Source organism: Urocampus carinirostris, chromosome 2, assembly GCF_059441175.1.
Source record: "Urocampus carinirostris isolate Australia breed hairy pipefish chromosome 2, RoL_Ucar_1.0, whole genome shotgun sequence".
NCBI classification, from domain to species: domain Eukaryota; kingdom Metazoa; phylum Chordata; class Actinopteri; order Syngnathiformes; family Syngnathidae; genus Urocampus; species Urocampus carinirostris.
In genome coordinates, this window is record NC_142350.1 from 55,099,951 (window position 1) to 55,125,886 (window position 25,936).

At 38.8% G+C, this 25,936-nt stretch overlaps 1 protein-coding gene and 1 pseudogene across 2 annotated transcripts in view; one reads left to right on the top strand and one right to left on the bottom strand.

Annotated features, from left to right (window-relative positions):
- epb41l4b (erythrocyte membrane protein band 4.1 like 4B) overlaps positions 1-25,936 on the top strand; it is a 62,070-nt gene that overhangs the window by 12,002 nt on the left and 24,132 nt on the right. For both annotated transcript variants that reach the window (XM_088327192.1, XM_088327193.1), the window contains exons 2-11: positions 6,040-6,144; positions 6,220-6,262; positions 8,055-8,133; positions 8,339-8,383; positions 10,360-10,412; positions 11,954-12,074; positions 14,951-15,038; positions 15,113-15,201; positions 17,399-17,468; positions 17,549-17,718. In XM_088327192.1, coding sequence (XP_088183318.1) covers positions 6,040-6,144; positions 6,220-6,262; positions 8,055-8,133; positions 8,339-8,383; positions 10,360-10,412; positions 11,954-12,074; positions 14,951-15,038; positions 15,113-15,201; positions 17,399-17,468; positions 17,549-17,718 — 863 coding nt within the window. The remainder of the gene's footprint in view (positions 1-6,039; positions 6,145-6,219; positions 6,263-8,054; positions 8,134-8,338; positions 8,384-10,359; positions 10,413-11,953; positions 12,075-14,950; positions 15,039-15,112; positions 15,202-17,398; positions 17,469-17,548; positions 17,719-25,936) is intronic.
- On the bottom strand, positions 13,575-13,664 carry LOC148372573 (U2 spliceosomal RNA; annotated as a pseudogene).

Here is a 25,936-nt window from a genome sequence, read left to right on the forward strand (position 1 = left end):
ACCAACTTACTACACACGAGATAAACTCACCAGTGCCCTCTAGGGGTCGAAGAGAGCATTTGGTTTGCATATATTAAAAAGAAAATCATAATTTTGATCGAAATGACCTAAAGACTCGCTTTGTTTTTGACATAGTGAGCTGTATGTTTACATGCTTGCTGTAGTATATGCATTAGCCAAAGTCCGGCTAAAGGCTAAAGAGAACTTTAAAGCAGAAGTTCTTGCTGATAAAAACTTGGCAGAGCTTCCGTCTTGACAGCGTCCTTCATATCCTTCTTTTCCGTGTGCAAAATGAAGAATAAGCAGCCGCATCGTGCACTTACTTGCTCCAAGTGAAGGCCATCTTCCCATTAGACTTTCAGAAGCCTTATTTCAGTTTTTTCTTTGGGCTAAAACATTTGTACTCATTTTCGGCAGAAAAGCTTTTGGTTTGTAAAATTCGGTGCACCCCTAGTCTCCCTCCATTCCATTTTTTTATTCTGTCTTTAATATGACTTATTTCCTCACACACGCTAGGAAGTTTGAATTGGTTATCAGGATCCAAAGTGCAAGGTTGTCATCTTTTACACACTAAAGCACACACACACATGCACATGAACAAACACACACACATATTCTGGTGCTTATACTATGGCGCGGATGGCCATTTGTGGTGCGCCGTCTATTTTTGATTGCCCCGTACGAAGGGTACTAAAACTGACATATTTTTTTAAATTGATCAAGTAATAAATGACTTTGTGTTGTATAGAGTAACAAAATGTTGGTTTCAAAATGGATCAGTGGTTCTTAAATGGGGGTCCTAATGCCCCGAGGGGTTGTCCAAGCCACTTCAAGGGTTACTTGGTACTCGAGCGACTATGTATTTGAAGGAATTGGTGTTTGGCCATAATATTTGAGCAATTTCTGAGGTGGTGTTCGACCAAAAATTGGAATTTGAAGAGCCAAGCACAGCCAAATCCGTGGCCAAGTGAGATTAAGTGGTGATCTTAGCTACTCAAGCCTGATTGGGTGACATCTCTTCGAGGGAGATGGTCTTTCGTTGACAACATATTATGATTGGGTGTGATTTTTTGTCATTTTTTGCTAATAATAATGGGTTTCAAGAAAGCTAGCGATAAAAGGAAGAAAGAAAGAAAACATGAGAACATCAATCTAGTTGAAGAAAGAATTTATTATGATATACGATAAATGTGTCAAGACCTCAAAGGTACAGTAAATCGTTTAAAATTGTTTTATATTTTTTATCTTTATCATGTTTATTCTTTATTATCTACAGGTTTAAATCATTACCATTGTTTACGTACATGTTTAAATAATATTTTAGGTATTTTAGAATGCGTAGGAACGTAAAAAAATAAATACCATTACCCTATATAATATTTTTTTCGATACTCGAAGACTTTGGTGGTCAAACACCGATTGCGAATTAATTATGGTGTGGCACCGAGGTATCACTTTACATGCAGGTTTGAGGAGTAATTGAATACATGTAATGGTGTTACAGAATTAGGATACAATTTGTTTTTAATACTTTTACAGTTACCGTACATAATTTTTTTTTAATCAAATTACAGGGATATTTAATTAAAATAACTTTGCAGAATTGATTTTTTTCAATTATATTCACACACTGTATATGTAATGCACTGATAAACAAATTGTGTATTCCATCATTTAAATCATTTACACAAGAGACAGAGAGAGAATAAATGGACACACACGTAGGAGCTACATGTGCAAGCCAAATCTGTTGCCCAGATTGTACAGCCCGGGACCTTATCCTCCACTGCATGTTTGTCAGACTGTGTTGCAGGTAGAAAGCACTTTTCTTTTTGTCTTTATTCTATTTCTCCTTCCAGGGCACCCTAAGGTCTTTAAAAGTCTTATATTTGATACGCGCAGATTAAGGCATTGAAAAGGTCTCATATATTGTCTATAAGTCTTGAATTTAACTGTCAAATGTCTTAATTTTTCTCTGTTTTATCTGCGTGATAGAGCTTGTAACCGTATGATAAGTAAACAAAAAAAAAGTTACGGAACGTTGTGTCGTACAATTATTTTTCATCATCTTCGATTTTATAAATCTCTGACCGATAAATGCAATGTGTTGGTCGGAAAATCCAGATTTTTGAAACTGCAGTATTACTTTGTAGCTTTACAGTCAGTCTCTGACGCTCTGTCGTTGGAGTAACTTTGGGATGGCAAAGTGTAGGTTTAACCTGGTAAAGTGATTTAAAGGGAATGAGTTGGAGGGGTCCCCAGTGGACGCCCGAACACATTGCGGCAAGCGAGGTGGGGATAACGGCAGCAGTCGGGCGCTGATCTCGATTTCGGGGTCTCCCAGCTGATGTACTGAACCCGTCACGTTCTGATTCGCCCCCACACAATCACTACGCCTGCTAAGACAGAACCTAAGTGGACTGGGAGCGTGCGCGGGCTTTAGCAGACGGGGCGGCAGGGTACGGTTCCATCGCGTGGTCAAAAATGAGGTCTGGAGGTTTCAAGAGCTGCAAAAATGTCCTCACTTTGCAAAAAATGTCCTTTTTATATTGACTGATGGACATATTCAAGTTCTCAGATCCAGCACACGAACATATTTGGTGTACGAGGAAAAGGTTCAATTTCCATCATAATTAGTGATAATTTAGACGCAAGTTTTCTTGTGTGATATAAAGATCTATTCCAATGAAGATATTCTGCTTTCGACTTAAATGCAATAAAATTTGTCCACTACAAGCCCCACGAGAATTTTTTTTATTATTTATAGCAGGGATGCATGAGCATAATCATTCATTATCTATTAGAGGGATGCTATGTTGAGCTAGTTAGCTCGAATTTATTTCTTAACGGAGGCATTTTGCGAATGAAATTTGGTGGGGGTTTGAAGCAATTACCACAGGGTTCATCATACTGCATAAACTATACTTCTGAGTCTAACACTCTAGCTTTTATTGCCATGAAGAGTAGGGTGGCGCTAGGGGATTGAAAAAGACAAGAACCTTCTGCTTGCCCAAGTGGAACCCAGTTGTAATGAGGGCCCATAAAGACAGCATTTGATCTTCCCTACTAGCCAATTTCGCAAGCAAATCGAACCTCTCATTGAAAGACGGGACAATTGGTCCCTCTTTATTAAAGGTCTGAAAAGGCCTCCGATCTAAATATAGTTTCCACAGTCCTGTTTGGACAATTTTCAAATGTAGGATACACTTCCAGAATTATTGTGCAGATCCATACATTACTGTTCATATGTTTGTGGTCACCCAGACAATTTGGTGTTTTCCATGAAAAAGTCAGACTATAATTTATCAAAGAAATTGTCCAATGTCTGTGTTGTTTTGCCCACATTAATCTTCTTCACTTTGTTGGCCAAACCAGATAGGGCTTTTTCTTTGCCACTCTGCCTTGAAGTCAAGTAATTTTTATTTGTATAGCCCTAAATCACGAAGAGTCTCAAAGGGCTTCACAGATTATTACACTATATTACACAGACTATTTTTCAGCCGACGAGAAGAGTAGGTTGTTCATATACTATGAAGTAGAAGTGAGTTTTAAGCTTAGATTTAAACATTTCCACTGAGGTTGCAGATCGGATCTCAGGGGGAAGAGCATTCCACAGCACCGGTGCCCGGATGGAGAACGCTCTCGAACCAGCAGAACCTTTGCTCTTGGGATCACCAGAAGACCGGCACTCTCAGATCGTAGGCTTCGGACCGGGACATAGGGGCAAATCAGATCTGAAAGATAAGAGGGAGCAAGTCCATGTATGATTTTGTATAATACTAAGAGAACCTTGAAATCACATCTAAGGCTAACTGGGAGCCAATGCAGGTTAGCCAAAATCGGTGCACTGTAGATGTTGACACTGGTTTTCGCAGGTACTATTAAATTAAGCTGCCAGTTGAGAACTTCTAACTTCTTCTCAAACTAAAGACTGTAATGTACTTTACATCTTGCCACTTCGTTTTCGACTCTGGTAGTAGATCTTCAGTTTCTTAGCAATTTCTTGCATGAAATAATTTTAATTTCTTGGAACTAGAATATATTGTTGACTTTTACATGAAAGTTATCTTTTTATGGCCATAGTAAAAGTTTTATCACACCCAGAAATGTGACTCACCAGATACTTGACTAGCTCAAAAGAAGGTCAGTTTCATACTTCCTACAACCATCTAATGTGTTTTGCACTGTGCTAACATCAATGCACAAGGGTTTTTAAATCATCCATTAGGCCTTTATCACAATTAGCAAACACAATGTACTATTGGAACACTTGATTGTGGTTGCTGAAAATAGGTCTCTTTACACCTTGGTTGACATTGTATTTAAAAACAGACATTTGCCGCTAAAATGGTCATTTACCAAGTTAACAATATCTAGGGTGTATTTTTGATTAATTTAATGTTATCTTCATTAAAAAACACAGTGTTTTTCCTTAAAAAATAAGGACATTTCTATGCAACCCTAAACTTGTACGGTAGTGTACATGTGTTGTGGGCAGTGATCACATGACCCAAAACAAATAGTGCCTGACCGCGTCAGCAACTTCAGCGAATGATGTTCATTAACGCTAATCCGTAAGCAGGCAAGCTTTGTTTACCTTTTGGCTTTGATTGTGTTTGCCTGTATAGTCCGTGCGCCGTTTGTTAAATGATGGTTCTTTGGCCAGTCGAACTTGTCGGAGAACTTCATTGCAGGGTCACTGATCTTGAACTGAAATTTAACATTACAATCTGTTCTTTTGTTTTGTTTTTCCTATTATGCGGGTTTTGTACCAAGTTCCAAAAGGATGCAATGTATTAGGTTCATTCTAAATTTGGGTCAAAGCTTGGGTTGAGTGGACCCAACTTCCTGGGTTATTTTGCAACCTGTTCACACTTTGTTAATCTGTACCATCTCCTGAAAAGCCCTCCAAAATAATTAATAATTTAATTTAAAATCATAAAAATGGTTTCAAACTGTAACCCCCCAAAGTTGGCTCAACTATGGCTAAATAATTGAATTACCCTTAACGGACATTGTAATAAAATACATTATTTTAAATTGCGAATGTCTAATTTGGAGAGGAAAAACCTGATTGGATGGCTTTTTTTTGGTCTATAATTAGAATTAAAATTGTCTTTATTGTCATTGATAACAACATACTGAACATTGTTTTAAACAAGATTAGACGTGGCACTCAAGAAAAAAACATGTAATAAATATTTATTGGAGAAAAAAAAAATGATAAAATCGATGTCAGGATGGTTCGGGTGCTTGAAATCCTTGAAAATACCTGAATTTCAATGTTGTTTTTCTAGGATGAAAAAGTGCTTGAATTTTGTGAGAAGCGCTTGTAAATGCTTAAAATTGTTTCCGCTACCCAACAAGTCTGCTTAAAAATAATGTAGACACTGCTCTCTGATAGCTTCGCTTTACCATTGTATTTCTTCCCTTCTTGGGGTTAATGGCAGCTGGCATTAGTTCGTATGGCGTCATTGCCCCCTAGGGGGTTCGCTAAAGAGGCAAGGTGGCTGAAACACCTAAACAGTGTACTATGGCATATATGTTAGTGCAATAATTATGTATCAATTATGGACATTTATTAGGGGCCATACAAAAAAATTAAGGTAGCGTTTACCAGTGGTAAATTGTAATAGGAAGGACTGTCTGCAACTAAAATGTAAGCTACAATTTACTGTCATTTTTACCCAACACCTATATTGGGTATTAGGTAAAAAACAAACGTATCCGCTATTTTCTCAAGATCTAAAAATCACGTCTTAATAAATGAACACGCATGATCTGTGAATCACAGATATATTTGTGGCTTTGCAAAATACGTGATTCTCATCAGATTTCTCATTTTGATAATAATTGTATTTTAAAATTGGCTTTGAGAGTGCTTAAAAAGTGCTTGAATTTGGCCATAAAAAAGGTGTACAAACACTTTATCTGGCAAAAAAATCCTGCGAGTGTCTTTTTACCAGGAAAAGATCATCTTACCCAAGACTCAAAACGGCCCTTTAGAAAACAATTCTATTTTGTGTCCTTCTGTTGTAGAGCAAAAGCAAAGGCCAGGACCTTTTTGACCAAATCATGTATCACATAGATCTGGTGGAGGCGGATTACTTCGGCTTGCAGTACATGGATACAGACCAAGTCTCAGTGAGTCCTTGACACGCACGTTTACGACCTTGTTTTTTTTTCCCCCGGCTCATTCTCACTCTTTGCTCTTTTCAGCACTGGCTAGATGTGTCGAAGCAAATCAAGAAACAGATCCGAGGTGAGTCCGTCTCTCCCGTGAGTCACCTAGCGGAGCAGGTGGCGCATTCTCAAATGTTGTTGGGGCGATTAGCATTAGGAGCAGTACCCTTGTTTTTTTTCCTGCTTGTACACAGAATGTGATTCACACGCAAGTGGAACATTGATGTACACAACCTTTTTATGGCCTGTGCATTCTAACGAGATCCAATACCTGAGCCTTTGGAAATGATGATACAAACAGTGGCCAAGGGGAGCTTATTTACTCGCCTGCGGAGGAGCAGGTGGAAGCAGGGGAACTATTGAACAATGTGTCTAGGCCAATATTTAATTCTACGATCACAACTTGAATTTTAAATCATAGGAAGTGGTGCCTCGAGATATGAGTTTAAGGCCACGCTTGTAACTCAAATCACGGACCAAAAAATGTTGTTTCCCCTTGAAATAAAATGCAAATGATCTTTTTTGTAACGGAGACATATCTATTAGGGGGATTAGATTTTTTACAGTTAGATTGTAAAGGACTATTGTTTGTAAAGTAAGACCTTTTGGGGGACTTAGGTGGTTTCATTTGAACATATTATGTTTGTACAATCAACCAGCTCAGAGTGTTCTCTGCCAGCTGCCCAAAAATGCCTGGGATGGGCTCCAGCATCCTCCGCAACCCTAGTGAGGATAAGCAGGGCACAAAATTGATAGATGGATGTACAGTGGTAGCTATACTCACGAATTTAATTGGTTCCTGCAGTGACATTGCATCATGAAAAGGTTGTAAATTGAAACACGTTTTCCCTTTTAGACAAATGGAAACAGGATTAATCAGTTCCAAGGTCCTCAAATGCAATGAAATTCCTATTAAATCAACTGTAACTGACCTGGAGGTTCACTAATTTTCAGACAATGCTCATAAATATACCACATAATGTAAATAAAACAAAAAATAAAGCTAAATAAATGTAAAAGATGAAGTTTACTGTACAGTAAAAATCTTTAAAAACCAAGAACAGTTCAAACAACAACTGAATAAAAATGATAAATGTAAAAGTCAGTGTAAATGTAATCCACTTTGCACGTTTTTGCACTCACTGTGCTTCTGGACGCATTAAATAGCGATCCAGCGATGGTTGTGTCTGTCCGGAATGCAGAATGTTTTTAAAATGTTTCAAACTGTTTTCATCAAACATTACTATTAGCCGTTTGCTTCTGACTATAACAGGATGTCTCTTTGTTATAAAAGCCTGCAGTTTTTCCTAACAAGCAAATGCATACTCTAATAACGACTCTTTTGTATCATTGTCTTTGTCAGAGGCTAAGTTCACACAACAGGAAAATCTGATCTGCACAAATGTGACCTGTATCTGACCTGTTAAAGTCAGTCTGAATAGCAGATATCGGATTTTTTCACACCAGACCAAGGTCAATTTTATATGTGGTCCAAATCCGATACATTTCTGATCTTTTGGAATGCGACTGCTGATTCTAAGAATTCTGTCGAGTAAGGTTTACATCACACTCATCACAATCATGGCTACTTGATTATCGAGCTGACTCAAGTTACCTATAACCCAAAGTTTTGTTTTGTTATTTTCACTCAGCAATGTCCAAGTGTATGTCCCCAGATATGAATTTGAAAAAGTGGCTATTTTTCTTAGTTCGTATTCAACAAGCACATCATTTAGTGTTTGGGCTAGAAAAAGGCAAGAGTACAATGTTAGTAAACCCTTACGGTTGACTTCCAAGTATTTTCTAATAAAATCTAATTTCAATAAATTGAAAACACAGTTTTGCCTTCCGTCCCATTTTTTTCCTTTCAGACGGGCCACCATTTCGACTTTTCTTCCGAGTGAAATTTTATTCATCAGAGCCGAATAACCTACGAGAAGAATTCACAAGGTAAGAAAAAATCTTTTTTGGGCTTGAACCTGATGATGATGATGATGATGATTTGATCCAGCAGGGACATAAGGCTAATTACTTTGTTGCTGAGGGCAAATTAGAATTAAAAAAATCCAAATAGACTTTCTAGAACAAAGTTTATATACTGTAACAGATCAAAATGTATCTTATATCACATTTACTTTCATGTCACTTGTTGCAGGTATCTATTTGTGCTGCAGCTTCGACAAGACATTTTGTCCGGCAAGTAAGTCTTTTCCCTGCACTTAGAATAAATATCAAGTTTTTCTGTAAAAAGTCCAGTTTTCCCCTAGCTTCTTAGCGGTTCATTTATAATGGATTATCTCATGATTTTCCATTCTTTAATCTTATGTTTTATGTTTTTAATCTTTGGTGTTTGCAAAGACAATATAGACGATTATATTTTTATATTTTGTCCCTGCCATTATAGTAATTCATCGCTAGAATGTGGTTTACATCTTCTCGGATTTGCATTGTGTTCTGCATTCTGATTGGCTATACAGTCTCACCTTATTATTATTTGCAAGTACAGTAATGATTTGTATAAAACAAAAGGAAATTTAAAAAACGTTTATACAGTACCGTTATTTCTTTTAAAAAAATGGTTTAACCTGTTCTTTTGTTACATATATTTTTTTAAACTTTTCGGGATTTTGTTCATCAGGTTTTTTTTTTTTTTAAACGAAACCCCAGCGATAAACTAGGGATTGCTGTGTTGTCATTGTTTTTTTGGCCTTTTTGGGTTATGCTATTCTCAAAAAACCCTAAAACTGGTTTATTTTCTTTAAGACAAGCTAAAAATTTCAATTATTCGATTAAAAAGCTGCAAAATTTAGTCCTAAACTTTCCATAAAGGCAAAAAAAGTTAAAAATAATGATAACTGAGATACATTATTTTCACATGACGGTGACGATTGGTAAACCAGTTTTTGGTTAATTTCCATTTAAAAAAACATGAAGCTTTCTAAGTCAAATCTGTATTAATTCTACAATTACCATGCAAACAAATACAATTGGAAGTGATCAGCTAATTATCAATGAATCGATTTGTTGTTGCGACCCCAGCAATGACAACGAGCATGAAAATGGGATTTGGAGCAAATCAAGGGCATAGGTTTTATTTTGGCATATAGCTCATGTTTTTTTAAGCAATCACATAAAATTAATGGGGAGAAAACAATTATTGCCCGATATTGGTGGGCACACGTCAGAGGTAAGATCTTAAGCCCAAGTCAGCCGACCCGATCCAAATTTTGGCCGGGTTCGGGCCCTAATTCTCAATCAATACATTCAGGTCAGGCCAGGCTTCTCTTTGGGTGACTTTTTAAAAAAATCAATATGATTTTATAAAAATGTGCAATAAAACAATGTTCTGATACTAAAAAAAAACTTTGTCTCTCTGCCTCTCTCTCTCTCTTAAAGTGCAGCACTAGATTTTTAGAACATGCTGTGGTTAATGGCCCAATTTCTAATATGCCAAAAAATGACTAACGGCCTTAAAAAATGTTCTTAAAATAATCCGTCAATGATGAGAAATCGTTGGTAACTGTAACCACCTGAGACACAGGAATACAAACAATGTAAATGTTTATAAAATATTTTTTAACTTAGATTTTGTTCAAATTTGCCATCACAAATCACCTCTTCTCCTCCCAAGTCCTCCCAAATAAAATATGAAATTTCGGGTTTGCTTCTGGCCTGTTCCTGTGTATCCGATTTATTGATTGGACTCGGGCTGGGTCGAGCTTTAATACTTGCAGGCCTGGGTCGTCTCGGGCAGATTTTGTAGGCCCGATCTTACCTCCAGGACACATCCCATCCGTCGATGCCAAAACTACTGTTTGAAAGCAAACAATTAGGTCTGTATTTTGCTTTCATTGTATTTTTAAGGCTTTACAACATATGGTTTACATCCAGACTAAGTGTTTGATGGACTTTTAAGAGAACCACTCGCACACACAGGCTCCCTCCCTGGCCATCTCTAACCCGACTCTATCTGGGCCACACATCCCATGAGAGTGGCTCTATTATAACACTCAAGATCAGGATCTGAAGAGATGATTATTTTGGGAAAAGGGTTGCACTTCTTAACACACAGACACACAACACACACTGATGATTGTATTTGAGTTGTGTGTTAAGAGCTGGAAGCAGCTCATCATACAGGTCTTATCTCCCCCTTTTCCCCCCTCCTCTTTTCAGATTGAAATGTCCATACGATGTCTCAGTAGAGCTGGCCGCCTATTGTTTGCAAAGTGAGTAGATTTAACCTCCAGGAGGAGTTTATTTCTTTACATTTCCTTGAAGCAATTGTTGTGTTGGAATGGCAGATTATTTTGGATGCAAAGTACAGAATTGTGGAGAAACGTTTGATGTGGTGTAAAATTAAAAGGTTCGGTAGGTCCTTCTGAAATATGTATATTAATTTACATGGAGTATACTTGTAGGTTACAACAGAAACAGAAAATAATTACACTTGATAATAAGATCCTAATACTAGATCTGTTTCAAACATTCATGCATTATTTCTCTGCTTTAATATTTATGATTCTCCCAAAATATAACAAACGCCTCTCATTGTGATGCTGCACAGTTGTACATGGTTACAAAGCTTTTCAATCTGATGATATACTAAATTATAGATTACAAAGTCGTTGCATAAACAAATAGGAGGCAATTCTGATTACAAATGTGAAACCCAGACCTCTTGACTTAATCTGGCCCAACAAGGTGGCCTAAAAAACTAGTATTTTCTTTTAAATTAAAAAACAAATGTCGAAATAACTTTTGGAAGAATTAACATTTCTAAGTTTATTAAACTCGCCATCACATATTTTGGTGCAAGAAAAAAGGCCATTGTGATGTAAGTGAATCCCAAAGAAGTATATTTTTCCCGACTAGTCTTTGATAAAACGTTTTTAATTATAATACAAATCCCATACCACTCATACACTCTTTATGCTGAATAAATAATCATTTTTAATGGTTGAAATCTTCAATACAAAACACATAAAAAATTCACGTTAACGAAAAATAATACTTAAAGTGAAATTAATTACCCATTTTTTTTTCTTCTTCATTCAAAAAATAAATTAAAAAAATATTAAAATGAGTAAAATCTTTACTGCAAATTTAGTTAAAATATAGTAAATAAGAAAAGTATCTAATGACAATTTTCTGTGTTTTAATTTTCTTTTCAATAAAATAGGAAAAATAAGATGTGATTTTTTTAATATATAAATAACTAGTATATTGTAAAAAAGCATAAAAAATACACGACTACGAAAAATAATACTTAAAGTAAAATCAATTACCCGATTTTTTTCTTCTTTATTCGAAAATAAATTAAAATACAAAAATTATTAAAATGAATAAAATGTTTACTTCAAATTAAGTTAAAATATAGTAAATAAGAAAACAAAGTATCTAATGACAATTTTCTGTGTTTTAATCTTATTTTCAATAAAATAGGAAAAATGAGATGAGATCTTTGATATATGGATAACTTAAGTATATCATAAAAATATACGATAATAAAGAATTTAGGCCAGTCCCCTGACATTCTATTTCTCTTAATTTTCTCTTTTAAGTCTTCATTACGTATTTATCCCAGGGTGCTATCTCTAATCCAGTCGTAAACGATGTTCACTATGTTGTTATCAATGACATTAAAACAGTGCCAATATTAATATTAATGATTATAACAAGTCAAATGATCTGCTGAGTGAATTTAGATGTTTTTGCATAGTTCTTGCTATCCTTCGACGCATCTTTTGTTCTTTTTTTCTCCGTCCAGGCGAGTTGGGCGACTGCGATCGCTTGGATCACTCTCCCGAGTTGGTCTCGGAATTCCGCTTTACTCCCAAGCAGAGCGAGGCCATGGAGCAGGACATCTTCGGAAAGTGGTTGGACCTCAGGTGAGAATTGAGCCGCTTGGGCATCGGTTGCAGAATTGGCTCGACCCCACTTCTTCCCTCTCCTCATCATCCTCTGCCATTGAGCTTTGCCAGGCACCCTCTCGCCAGTCCGCGTTAAGGATTAAGGCGGATTAATCCGAGGAGGGTCTTGATTGATTCCGGGCAGTATTTATCCTAGCGGTGGTCTGATCGCTCCCAGCTCGGATTAGATTACATATGCTGTGCTTTCACTGAACCCGCTGGGCCACGCAAGGACAAACAGAGCAAAGAACTTGATCACCTGTGACCAGTGTTGGGCGCCCTACAGCAAAATACTAATTAGTTACACTTAATAGTTACTTCATTAAAAAGGAATTCCCTTCACCTTAGTCAGGTTATATTTTCATTTTGTGATGTGATGTTTGTTGCAATATGATTTAAAATAAAAAATAAAAGATGAATTCCCCCTTAGATTACGGACACCCAAAAGTAGAATGGTACTCTGAAAGTAACTATCTCGTTACAAATAAAAGGTTCATCATTCGACTGGCAAAAACAATAGTCCAGGGTGTATCTGTCTTACTGCACCAATACTTCATCCAGCTACCTAAAATATAATGCAATGCCTTGTTTTTTCCGGGTACAGTCATTGGAAGCAAATTTCCCTTTGGGGACCAATAATTTAAATCTAATCTCATCTAAAAAAAAAAGTAAATACATCCGTTGATGCCGACCTCCTAAAACTGATTGAAAATAGCCACATAAGAAAATAGATACAAAGTGTGTCCAACAACTTGTGGAAGCTGTGAACCCTCCATATTTTTGGCATTGGCCATCTTGAGAGCTTGCAAACGAACACTTAGCAGAGACACTCCGTATCCATTTTGCTCCTGGGCTTAAAAATCACTGGAAGATGTCCTTTTCCATTTTCTAGGTATGGTCCAAATAAGCAGACCAAAATCAAGCATATTTTTACCGTAAATTCTGTGCTCTCATTTGCCTCATTGTTTTTCCTTTGGTTTGTTGTCCCTGTATAAGCCACACCCCCTTCCCACGCTCTGTCGACAATTTGCTACTGGTGACTCACAACCAAATATGTGCATATAAACTGACCCCCTGATTTCAGTATTTTAGTTTTAAATATGGCTTTAATGCGAGTATATACAGTAGGGATAATATCTTGATTAGAAGAAATTCAGTGACCATATACCGTAAATTCCGGACTATAGAGCGCACCTGATTATAAGCTGCACCCACTACATTTCGGGAGGAAAACCGATTTTGTACATACACAAGCCGCACCTGTATATTAGCCGCATGCGCCCACATTGAAAAAACGCAATACAAACACAAAATTGGGGTTTTTAAGGGTTATTGATCTATCTTCGTTATTCATTATCCATTATCTGTTATCGGTCAGTTCATTATATGCTACAAAGCCTAGGAGCCGGGACACTTACTCTCAGCCAAAAGGCCAAGCTAAGGTCCTAGCCCTAAAGCCTTGCTGCGATCATTGCAAATGCACCGTTCCCGGAGGTACTGCAATACCGGGCCGATGCGTGGAGTGGACAGAGCACGCTCTTATTCCATCTCCGGAATGCAAAAATCAAAAGGCCAAGCTAAGGACCTAGTATCTAAGGCCAAGCTAAGGACCTAGCATCCTTACCTGATACAGTACAAAAAACACAGCCGGCAAAATGAACGTAAAATGATACCGGTACTTAACATTTAATGCAGACCTGCAGAGTCCAGGTGGCCCGTTGAAAGTAATCCAAGGAAAAAAGTGTATATTTCCAAAGGTAAGGGTGGGAAAAATATATATCCACTATTGTCGGCCGCGTCCACAAACACGTCTCACCTTTACTCCACTTCCCGTCAGCCCGCGTTTGCCCCACCCCTTCTTTCTCATTTGCTGGTACAAAATATATCAGAATAAGTTTCTAAAATAAATACATTACAAAAATATACAGTTGCAAATACATATTATACATGGTTACACATATTTACAAAGAAAGACGGTACACCAAGAGAGATTTCAAAGCTTTAATAATAATTTTATAACTTTCATCCCAAACCGTGCCTGTGAAGGGTAGCAAAACGCTACTAGGAACACGCTCACAAGACAGTAGACAGCTCTGTTAAAAAAACATACCGTACTTGGAGTAAGCACGGTAAACCGTCCTCATCTTCCTCTTTATAACTGACGTTATCAATGTCGTCCTCCTTCAGTGTGGGAAAGAGACTTTGTCATATAGATGTCGTCCCACGCTCCCTTATTTAAAAACACGCTAGCATCACGCTTACAAAGTAAGTCCTACATCGGACTGCTCGACTGCATTTAGTTTGGAAGCTGCGTCATGTGCCATCCTTTTTGCAATTTGCATGATGAGAATATGTCTACGCTAATTTAATTTGTGCACAAGCTAAGAAGTTGCAGTTTAAATCTTACCTTTTGTACTGGAGCGCCGCTGGCGGCCATTAGAAAATATTACATAAATTGGCCGCATCACTGAATAAGCCGTAGGGTAGAAAGTTTGGGGAAAAAGTAGCTGTTTATAATCCGGATTTTAGGGTACTTTGTGCTTGACATGGCACCACCATAACTGTATTCAGTTGTACCACGCTCACCTTTCTTAAGCATCGCTGGCAGATCAAGGGCTGTATGTTAGATCGTGAGCAAAGGACGAACAGTTAGCAATCAGAGGACATTATAATTCACGATTTGGTCTTCATAAAATGCGGAGCAAGTTGGGTTACGCAATTTTATTAATAACACGCTACAGTACTCGTTACCGAGAAAAGTAATTGTGTTTTAGGAACGCGTTTAAAGGAACTAAACACTGCTAATAACTCAGCAAGAGTTTTTCTTTTGAAAAAAATTATGTTGTTGATTTCAGGGGGCAGAGCCCGTCTCAAGCCGAGATGTCTTTCCTCAACAAATGCAAATGGCTGGAGCTCTACGGCGTGGATATGCACTTTGTCAAGGTGTGCCTCCCTCACCTATTTATTTTGCGGCATTTTCTGGTTTCGAGTTCTGAATGTTTATGTGGTGTCATCAGGGGAGAGACGGTTGCGACTACGCACTCGGACTCACGCCCACCGGCATCCTAGTGTTCGAGGGATCCAACAAAATCGGGCTCTTTTTTTGGTAAGACGGCTTTCACGGTCTTTTCCTGAGTGCCCATGATTCAGAAGCGAAATGTCAAACGTTTATGCGGCGTTTCTAGCAATTTAAATATCAAGACGTTTAATGACGGTGAGGAATATACACGTAGTGGAGGTCGGGTTTTCAGTAGATTCTTTTTTCCGCACGGTTGATGATCGCGTGGGTGTTGAATGAAGTTCTACAAGTTTCAAACTCGTTTCACCGCTCATGTTAAAGGAAATGACAGCCACACTCACTCATCTGTCAACCTAATGATAAAAAATATTGTTATATGATTTAAAATAATAATAATAATAATAATCGAAACATTTAAATAATAAAATTAAATCAAATATTAATAATAGAAAATCATGAGCAGATCAATGTTGTTAGTTTTTATTTCAGCGTCGTTGCTGTCAAATACTTTCTGGACAAATTTTAACATATACCTAGTGTTTTCTTTTATTGATGTTCACTATGTTTTATGTACTGTTACCCAATGCTAAATATATTGCACCCTTGTTATTCTGAAAGGTTGATGACCACTTGTTAGGCCCCTTCTCAAGGTTGCTTTTTTCTTCGCGCCGAGGTTTTGAGTTTTTCCTTGCCCGCATGTTGGTTTAAGATCAGGCAATGGTGTAATTGTAATCCGGTGCAGTCCTTTGAGACATCTTGTGATTAAGAGATATACAAATAATTGTGACTTGACTTGACTAGTGATTGACGAATACAGACTTAAGGTATCTGTGCTTTAAATAGTTCATTATAATAGTACTCATGACAGTGCCTGATATCAGTATCAGCAGCCCTCTTGGAAAGGATGAGTGTCAATTTTATGTACTTATGGTCTTTGTATTGATAATTGCTTAAGAGCATGAATATCGATATTGGTCCAGAGAAAATTTAACATCCTTACTTTTTAAACATGTTTGTATTTGTGTAAAAATCCTTGTGTATTGTCATTTCTAGGATGCATTTATTCTTGTTAGGAGGACAGAGTTTTCGTATCGGACCATATACCCCACGTTATTTAAGTGGCTGAGCTCGTGATGGAGGCTGAAACCTTTAACGCTTCTTTTAAAATCAGGAACTACATATTAGGGGAATATTTTATCATATTGCCGTAAATTTCATCTTTAATGGATATATATTTTGGTTTAAGGTTCGTTTTTGTTTGGGAGCTGGAATTTTAAAAAGAAGTGGTATTAACTTCAGCATCACTTACTATATAGAATCAAAATCAGTAATGGTATGATTTTTTTTTTAACATCTCAACTTTAAACAGTCGTTAAAATTTTAGATCATTGAAGATATTTGTGAGTGAAATTTTACATTTATTTTAACCCTTTTTATACAGCTTACTAAGAAATGCCAAATAAAAAAACATTTAATTTTTTCTACTGTTGGGACGAATCTGGGTAAGCCTAGATGGTAGGGCGCCCGCTCCGAGACTGGGAGGTCACTGGTTCAAGCCTCGGCCGAGTCATACCTAAGACTCACAACATTGGTACCCATTGCCTCCCTGCTTGGCGCTCGGCATTAAGGGTTGGAATTGGGGGGGTTTGGTTACCTAATGACTCCCAACACAGCAGTTGGGTCTAAAAACCCGGCGCCGATCGAAGGCGACGAGTCACGTCGATAGCTTCACGTGACAAAATGATTTCTGGTAGATATCATGTTTGTGGTTGATACTGGCTGAATAATAAATAAATTAAATTAATAAATTAAAAAATTTAAAAAAGTTAAATAAAATGTAATTTAATGTAATTTATTTTATTGGGTTTTTAACAATACACTTACGGGTCATTTTGACCCAAAGAAGACAGGAGGGTTATTTAGTAAAGGAGAAGGACCAATATCAATAATTAGTATCAGAGCAGATACTAGTTATGTTTCAAAGTATCAGTACCTGCAAGACTGCTCATACCAGTATCGACTGTCCTTTTGTGGACATTTTACATTCAGAAACTATGAAATATTAAATGGATAATTCCTATCAATTCATATTAAATTTTATGGGAATATTTTGCAGTATTTCTTTTTGGGAGCCCTCAATGTAAAAAAGTGTACAATAGTCGAATCAGTGTCTATTATTGATGACTATTCAAGTGTTGATTATCTGTAAAGCTTTGGTATCAAACATTCTTGATTTAATTGCACTAAACATGGTGTAAATATTGAAAGAATCTGTCATTTTTAGGCCCAAAATCACACGTCTGGACTTCAAAAAGAGTCGTCTCACCCTGGTGGTGGTGGAAGATGACGACCAGGTATGTCTCTACATGCCAACATGTCTCAATGAGGTCATCGTTGGCGGGACTTCAAATATTTTTTCCGTTCTGCTCGGAAGGGCCGAGAGCAGGAGCACACATTTATGTTCCAGCTGGCCAGCGCCAAGAGCTGCAAGCACGTGTGGAAGTGCGCCGTGGAGAGCCACGCCTTCTTCCGATTGCGACAGCCCACTGCGGGCAAGCCGGGCCGCAGCGACTTCACGCGACTCGGATCCCGCTTCCGATTTAGGTAACTCCCGTCGTTCGATTCCTCACTGATACGACGTGACGTCTTAAGAATTTAGTCGAAATCACTTATTATATGCTAGTTTACCATGGAAAAAGCAGATTCAGGCAATATTACACATCGTGTGGGACATTGCGTATTCAGTGCCTCCCAACAGAAAAAAAAACGTTATTCGTTAAAAAATATATATGTTGGTGGGTACAAAATAAAGACTGCTCGATATTGATTGTAAAAAATCACCTGCGACCATCCCAAATCTATGCATTTTGGCACATTTTTGCTGCAAAAAATCTTATCAGCATGATTAGATTATAACATCTTTAAGTGACAGCTTAATTGGCTTCAAGCCGTCCGCTGCCCATTTTAACATAGCAAGCACACCGCTCTTTGCTTGTCTTCTGAGCAACCTTAAAGATGCTTCAGTTCTTGAGTTAAAAGTTAAACTCCTTGTTGAAGTAGTCATGCCCTACACAGAACTCCTGAGATATACGTACATCAGGTGAAGCTGGGCTAATGCGCTAAATGGTACGTGAAGTGCCTGGGGCTATTATTCATTGATTAAATGTGATTTCAAGTACCGTAAATTCCGGACTATAGAGCGCACCTGATTATGAGCCGCACCCACCACATTTCGGGAGGAAAACCGATTTTGTACATACACAAGCCGCACCTGTATATTAGCCTCATGCGCCCACATTGAAAAAACGCAATACAATCACGAATTTAACCCATACCCGATACAGTCCAAAAAACACAGCCGGCAAAATAAACGGAAAATGATACCGGTACTTAAGATTTAATTCAGACCTGCAGAGTCCAGGTGCCCGTTGAAAGTAATCCAAGGAAAAAAGTGTATATTTCCAAAGGTAAGGGTGGGAAAAATATACATCCACTATTGTCGGCCGCGTCCACAAACACGTCTCACCTTTACTCCACTTCCCGTCAGCCCGCGTTTGCCCCGCCCCTTCTTTCTCATTTGCTCATACAAAACATATCAGAATAAGTTTCTAAAATCAATACATCACAAAAATATACAGCTGCAAATACACATTCATTCCAAACCGTGCCTGTGAAGGGTAGCAAAACGCTACTAGCAACACGCTCGCAACACAGTAAACAGCTCTGTTAAATAAAACATACCGTACTTGTAGTAAGCACGGTAAACTGTCCTCATCTTCCTCCTTATAACTGACGTCATCTAAGTCATCTTCCTTCCGTATGGGTAAATGACTTTGTCATATAGACGTCATCCCGCGCTCCCTTATTCAAAAACACGTTGACATCACGCTCGCAAAATAAAGTTTACGTGCGGTAGCTCTGTGTCCTTCGATATCGGACTGCTCGATTGCGTTTAGCTTAAAAGTTGCGTCATGTGGCTTTTCCTTTTGCAATTTGCATGATGAGGACATGTCCACGCTAATTTAATTTGTGCACAAGCTAAGAAATTGTAGTCTAAATCTTACCTTTTGTACTCGAGCGCCGCTGGAGGCCGTTAGAAAAATTACATAAAATCGCCGCACTGAATAAGCCGCAGGGTTGAAAGTTTGGGAAAAAAGTAGCGGCTTATAATCCGGAATTTACGGTAGTAACGGTCTGGAAGTTACCTAAAACGAACATCTTTATTCTAACTGACTTCCGTTAAATGACGATTACCAAAGAAACAACAACAAGCCATATACCCTTCCGGGTCAAATACCTGTCTGACCACACAAACGTTCTGACCTTTATACACATGCAAAATAATGTGCACCACCCCATGAAACAACAAAAATAGAAGTCAATGAAACTAATAAATTTTGGCTCGTACACTCTTATTTAACTCTTCGGTTAGAACTATAATGCGGAATAAACTACTGAGTTGCCATGTATTTTCTGGAATTAAATATTTAACGCTGCTCACTTAAACTCATGAGAGAAAATACATAAACTATCATACAAACTTATAGGTCGAGAAATTTGCATTTACTTTACATTAGCATGAGTCTTACCTAGAGGAAGCTGACATGATTGCTTGCCATCTTGCTGCTGCAGGCACCCCGATATACCTTGTGAACTGGGCTGGGTAAAAATAAAAGAAAATGGTGCTTTTTGGTCACTTTGAGTCTCCCTAGTCGAAATTCTTCTCGTTTTCTGTTGCATGACAAGACATTACAGCAACATCTGTGGGGTTTGTGCAGGTGCTTGAAATTCTTGAAAGTACTTTAATTTTAATTTTGTGTTTTCAAGGGTTGAAAAGTGCTTGAGTTTTAGGTGAAGTGCTTGTAAATGCTTGAAATTGTTGCCATGTTTTTCCACAAGTCTGCTTAAAGTTGACGCTGACACTGCTCTCTAGTGGCTTCACCTAGCCATTGCATTTCTTTTTCCCTCATGACTAACTGCAGCTGGCATTGGTTTGTATGGTGTTGTCCTGTAAAGCGTTGTTGCCCCCTGCCGGTCTCTCAAAACAGGGCACAATGAAATGTGTATCAGTTCAATAGTTACATTTAGGTATCAATTATGGGCATTTATTATTGGCCATGCAAAAAATAAAGGTAGTGTTTTTCAGTGGTAAATAGTAAAATGAAGAACTTCCTGTATCTGAAAATGTAAGATACATATTACTGTCCTTTCTACCCAACACCTATAAACAAAAACAAATACATGCGCGATTAACTCAATATTTACCGTAAATTCCGGACTATAAGCCGCTACTCTTTTCCCAAACTTTCAACCCTGCGGCTTATTCAGTGATGCGGCCAATTTATGTAATTTTTCCAACAGCCGCCAGCGGCGCTCGGGTTCAGGGCACATGACGCAGCTTACAAGCTAAACTCAATCGAGCAGTCCGATAAAGAAGGAAACAGAGCTACTGCACGCAAACTTTACCTTGCGAGCGTGTTTTTGAATAAGGGAGCGTGGGACGTCGTCTACATGACAAAGTCTCTTGCCCATACTGGGGAAGACGACTTTGATGGCTTCAGTTCTAAGGAGGAAGATGAGGACGGTTTATCGTGGTTTCTACAAGTACGGTATGTCTTTTTTGACAGACCCGTTTACTGCGTTGCGAGCGTGTTGCTAGGTAGCGTTTTGCTACCCTTCACAGGCACGGTTTGGGATGAAAGTTATAATATTATTATTATGGCTTTGAAAACTCTCTCGGTGTACCGTCTTTCTTTGTAAATATGTTTAACCATGTATATTATGTATATGCAACTGTATATTTTTGTAATGTATTTATTTGTTTTTATTTTGTACACTGGGGCAGCACGGCGGCGCAGTGGTTAGCGCTTGTGCGGCACAGTTCATGTCATGGGAACCTGTTGTGGGTTCAAATCCAGCTCCAGACTTCCTATGCGGAGTTTGTATGTTCTCCCCGTGCTTGCGTGGGTTTCCTCCGGGCACTCCGGTTTCCTCCCACGTTTCAAAAACATGCATTTCAGGTGAATTGGCCGGTCCAGATTGTCCCTAGGTGTGAATGAGCGAATGAGTTGTCTGTCCCTGTGTGCCCTGCGATTGGCTGGCAACCAGTTCAGGGTGTCCCCTGCCCACTGCCCGATGATTGCTGGGATGGGCTCCAGCACCCCCGCGACCCTACTGAGGATAAGCGGTGCAGCTAAAGAGATTTTGGACACTTATTCTGATAAGTCTTGCACTGACCCATTAAAAAGAAGGGGCGTAACAGACGCGGGGGATGACGGGAAGTGGGGACCGGTAAAGGTGAGTGTTTGTGGACACGGCAGACAATAGTGGATATATATTTTTTCCACCCTTAACTTTGTAAATATACACTTTTTTCCTTGGATTACTTTTAACGGGACCCGGACTCTGCAGGTCTGCAACCAATGATAAGTACCGGTATCATTTTCTGTTATTTTGCCAGCTGTGGTCTCTAAACTGTGTACTTTGAGAGCAAGTGTCTCGGCCAATAATGCATAGTTGATAAAGAATATAGAACAATAAACCTTGCAAAATCCCCCCCGTCCCCCCGCAAGTGTCTCGGCCCCTTGGCTTTGTAGCGTATTATGATTTGACCGATAATGGATAATTGATAAAGAATATAGAAGAATAAAACCTTACAAAATACCCCAGACCCCAATTAAAATCACGGGTCTCAAAGTAGGTTTGGGTTAATCTTGTGATTATGTTATGTGTTTTAATGTGGGCGCATGCGGCTTATATATAGGTGCGGCTTGTGTAAGTACAAAAGCGGCTATCCTCTTAAAATGTGGTGGGTGCGGCTTGTAATCAGGTGCGCTCTATAGTCCGGAATTTACGGTAATAGTCATATCTCTTGATAAATGCACATGCAAGATTAAAAATAACAGGTATATTTGTGGATCTGCAAAAATATGATGCACACCCCCAAAAAATTATTTGAATGGTTATGGAGAAATTGGAAAATTGACTTTGAAAGTCCTTTAAAAGTGCTTGATTTTCGCCATGAAAAAAGTGTAAAAACCCTGCATCTAGTGGTCAAATAATACACACTGTCCCTTTAAAGCTACTTTAACTCTTGAGTTTAAGCTTTAGAGCAAAGCTTGAATTCTGACAGCATCCAGAACCGCCCGTCCCTCTCCCTCATGAAGCACGTGGCTCTTTCAAATTAAACGTATACCTGTCTGAAATATTGTTCTCACTATTTGAAAGCAATGGATATGTTTAATTTCCCCCTTGCGTGTTGTATCTACGGTTGCCTGGTTACGTGGAGGTGTTCCTATGGAGACCGAGATATGCCCTTCATATTGTTTTCCTTCCACTTTTTATCAAAGCAAATACGACGACTTGAATAACAATTCCTGTTACTTTTGAAAGGAGTACATAGGACGTATTGTTGTTAGGCAGATGTGCGCTTCTTACAAGGCCGTGACATTGTTTCTGCACTTTATAGTTTAAGTCAATTAAAAAGGCTTCAATAGAGACTTTGGCACCGTTGTCTAAAGGACTGTTTCTCAATCTTTTTGAGACGAGGCACAATTTTTTTAATTTAATTTGTTAAGCCACATTGTCCATCAAAAATGTTTTCAAAAAGTAATTCCCGACACAAGTTTCATATTTTTTTCTTAAATTATCACGTTGCCTAAATTTACACTATAGTTTATGACTGTGGCTCAAGGAAAACCCGGGTTACGGATTTTGGTCGATAATTTTCCTGTGATTGGAATTTTACTAAATATTAACCAGATTCTCAAGTTTGATTAGCAGGTATTTTCATTCCTTTCTGGAAAGATAAAAGGCTGTGCTGCCTTTGACACTGTGGACCATAGCATTTTAGTAGATTGGCTGGAAAAATGGATTGGTCTACATTTTAGATTGGACTCATCGTGATAGACTTTGTGATATAACCTCTGAGCCCTTTAGTGTTACCTGTGGCGTTCTGCAGGGCTCAGTACTTGGTCCCCTTCTATTCAGCATTTATATGCTTCTGTTATGTGATATTGTTCACAAGTGTAACATCAGTTTCTATTGCTATGCAGATGACACTCAACCTTATCGTCTAATGGAGGGATCTGCTTCATTAATATTTGGAAAATTGGAGGCCTACCTCACTGGGATAAAAAGATAAATGTCACTTTTTGCACCTCAACCCCGAAAAGACCGAATCGTTGCTTATTGGTCCATGTAAATGTTGTGACTTGTTCTCAAAAACGGCTCCGAACATTGACAAATGTAATACTACTGTCAAAAATGTAGGTGTCACATTTGACCCTAATCTTTCATTCCAGTTACACGTTAAGAGTATTACGAGAAAAGCTTTTTTTTGTTTTCCATTTTAGCAACATTTCAAAAATTTGCTCTATGCTGTCCCAGTCTAAAGCTGTGATTATAATTCATGCGTTGGTTACTTCCTGTCTCGATTACAGTAATGTACAACTCTTCTTTGTCCCAAAGTCTAGCATCAAGAGCCTGCAGGTGGTACAAAATGCTGCAGCGAGGCTTCTAACTAAGACAATAAAGTTTGATCCTATTAACCCGATTTTGGCTGACCCGCGTCGTCTACCTGTCAGTTTAAGATGTGATTTTAAAGTTCTGACGGTATTATACAAAATTGGTCTTGCTCCTTTTTGGAGCCTTCGCTCGGAAAATGCTGGTGTAGTACTGATCCTACGAGCCAAGAAGAAATCTGCACTTTCGAGAGTGTTCTCTATTCGGGCCCTGGTGCACTAGAATGCTCTGCCCCTGAGATTCTATCGGCAACCTCAGTAGAACTGTTTACACCCTTATATTTATGACCTATATTTCATTCATTCATTCATTATCTGCACCGCTTATGCTCAGTAGGGTCGCGGGGGTGCTGGAGCCCATCCCAGCCATCCTCGGGCAGTGGGCAAGGGACACCCTGAACTGGTTGCCAGCCAATCGCAGATGATAGTAATAATAATATTGATTATAATTTAAAAAATTACATTTTGAAGCGCCTTTCTGGACAGCTAAGGTCGCTGTACATTTGAGTTGGACACAACAATAAACGAAGAGTAAAACAAGCAAGTAATAAATAGCAAATAAAACACATCAGTCAAAAGGGAGCGGTATGTGAGGCAGACGGTCAAGAATAGGCAAGTCTGAAGAGGTGAGTTTTGAGTCCAGATTTGAAGATGGACAGGGTCGCAGAATTTCGGAGGTCAGGCGGCAATGAGTTCCAGAGTTGAGGGGCAGAGCGGCTGAAAGCTTTGCTCCCTGTGGTGCTGAGGCGGGCAGGGGCTATAGTAAGATGGAGGGAGGAGGATGAGCTGAGGGTGCAGGACGGCGTGGCAATGTGAAGGAGATTGGAGAGGTAGGGAGGGGCAAGGTTATGGATGGTCTTGTAATTGTATTGAAGGATTTTGTTGGTGCTTCTTTGATTGATTGGAATCCAGTGGAGTTGCTGAAGGACAGGGGTGATGTGATGGCGAGAGGGTTTTTTTGTGATTATGCGGGCAGCAGAGTTCTGGACCAGCTGAAGTTTATGGAGGAGCTTTTGAGGAGGGAATTACCGTAGTCGAGGCTTGAGGTGACAAGGCTATGGAAAAGGATGGCGGTGGTGCGGGGGTGAGGTCGTGGCGAAGGCGGTTGATGGAGCGCAGGTGGAAGTAGGCTGACCGGGTGATGTTATTTTTATGAGAGTTAAAGGAGAGTGCGCTATCGAGGATGACACCCAGAGGGGAGGGAAAAACTGAGGAATTGTCAACAGAAAGAGAGAAGGAGTTAACTTTAGAGAGGGTGGATTTGGTGCCAATGAGAAGTAATTCCGTTTTATTGCTATATGATGGGTGTGTATTGTTTGTTGATGCCCTTGAAACAGCCATTGCAGCTGAAAGGTGGATTACCTTCTCAAGGTTTCTTTATTTCCTCATGTTGATGTTTTGAGTTTTTCCTTGCTCTCAGGTAGGTTTTAGATCAGGAGATAGCGTAACAATGGTCTGTAGTCTGTGGTCTGTGCAGCCCTTTGAAGCTTCTTGAGATTAAGGCCTGGTCAAGTCATTAGCTCGGCTCAGCTTGCGCATGCACCTCCTGCCATCAGGGCAACTTGGTTTTATTTGTAGATTACCTGTATCCCGATTGCATCTCTTTAATTGGATTTTATAGCATCTTTTTGTTACTTTTCCTAAGTTGTCTAAGATAAAAAGGAGAACTATGACTCTTAAAACAAAGTAACAAATGATAGAAAAACATGAGCACAGTGTTCCTACGGGGATGAATAAAGTATTTATCTATCTATCTCTATCTATCTTCCTGTGGGTGACCAAGCCAAGGAGTACAATCAGGATTCAGCAAGTGCTGATCACAAAGCTGTGGAAGATTTTACGCAGCGCTTTTACACACTGGGGCTTTAATGACTATTGCCGTACACATTTCCTTAATATTTTGAAGGGGCAGTAGAGACAAATCTCCTTGGATAAGTTTAAAAAAAATTCCAGAAGACCTGTTTAAAGTGGTAGTGTTGTAAGTCCATCTGAAAGGGCAAATAAAGTGATGAATAAAAATTGAAACATGCCAAAAAAAACTGCTGTAAAAATATTTTGTGCGTTCACGTTCATTTAAACTGCGATTGGCTGGCAACCAGTTCAGGGTGTCCCCTGCCCACTGCCCGATGATTGCTGGGATGGGCTCTAGCACCCCCGTGACCCTACTGAGGATAAGCGGTGCAGCTAATGAGATGAGATGAGACGTTCATTTAAAGTTACAGTTACGTGAATTTTAAGTGTCAAATAACTGCTTGTGCCGTCACTCCCACCTGCACCTCTGCAGCAAGCGCTCACATTCG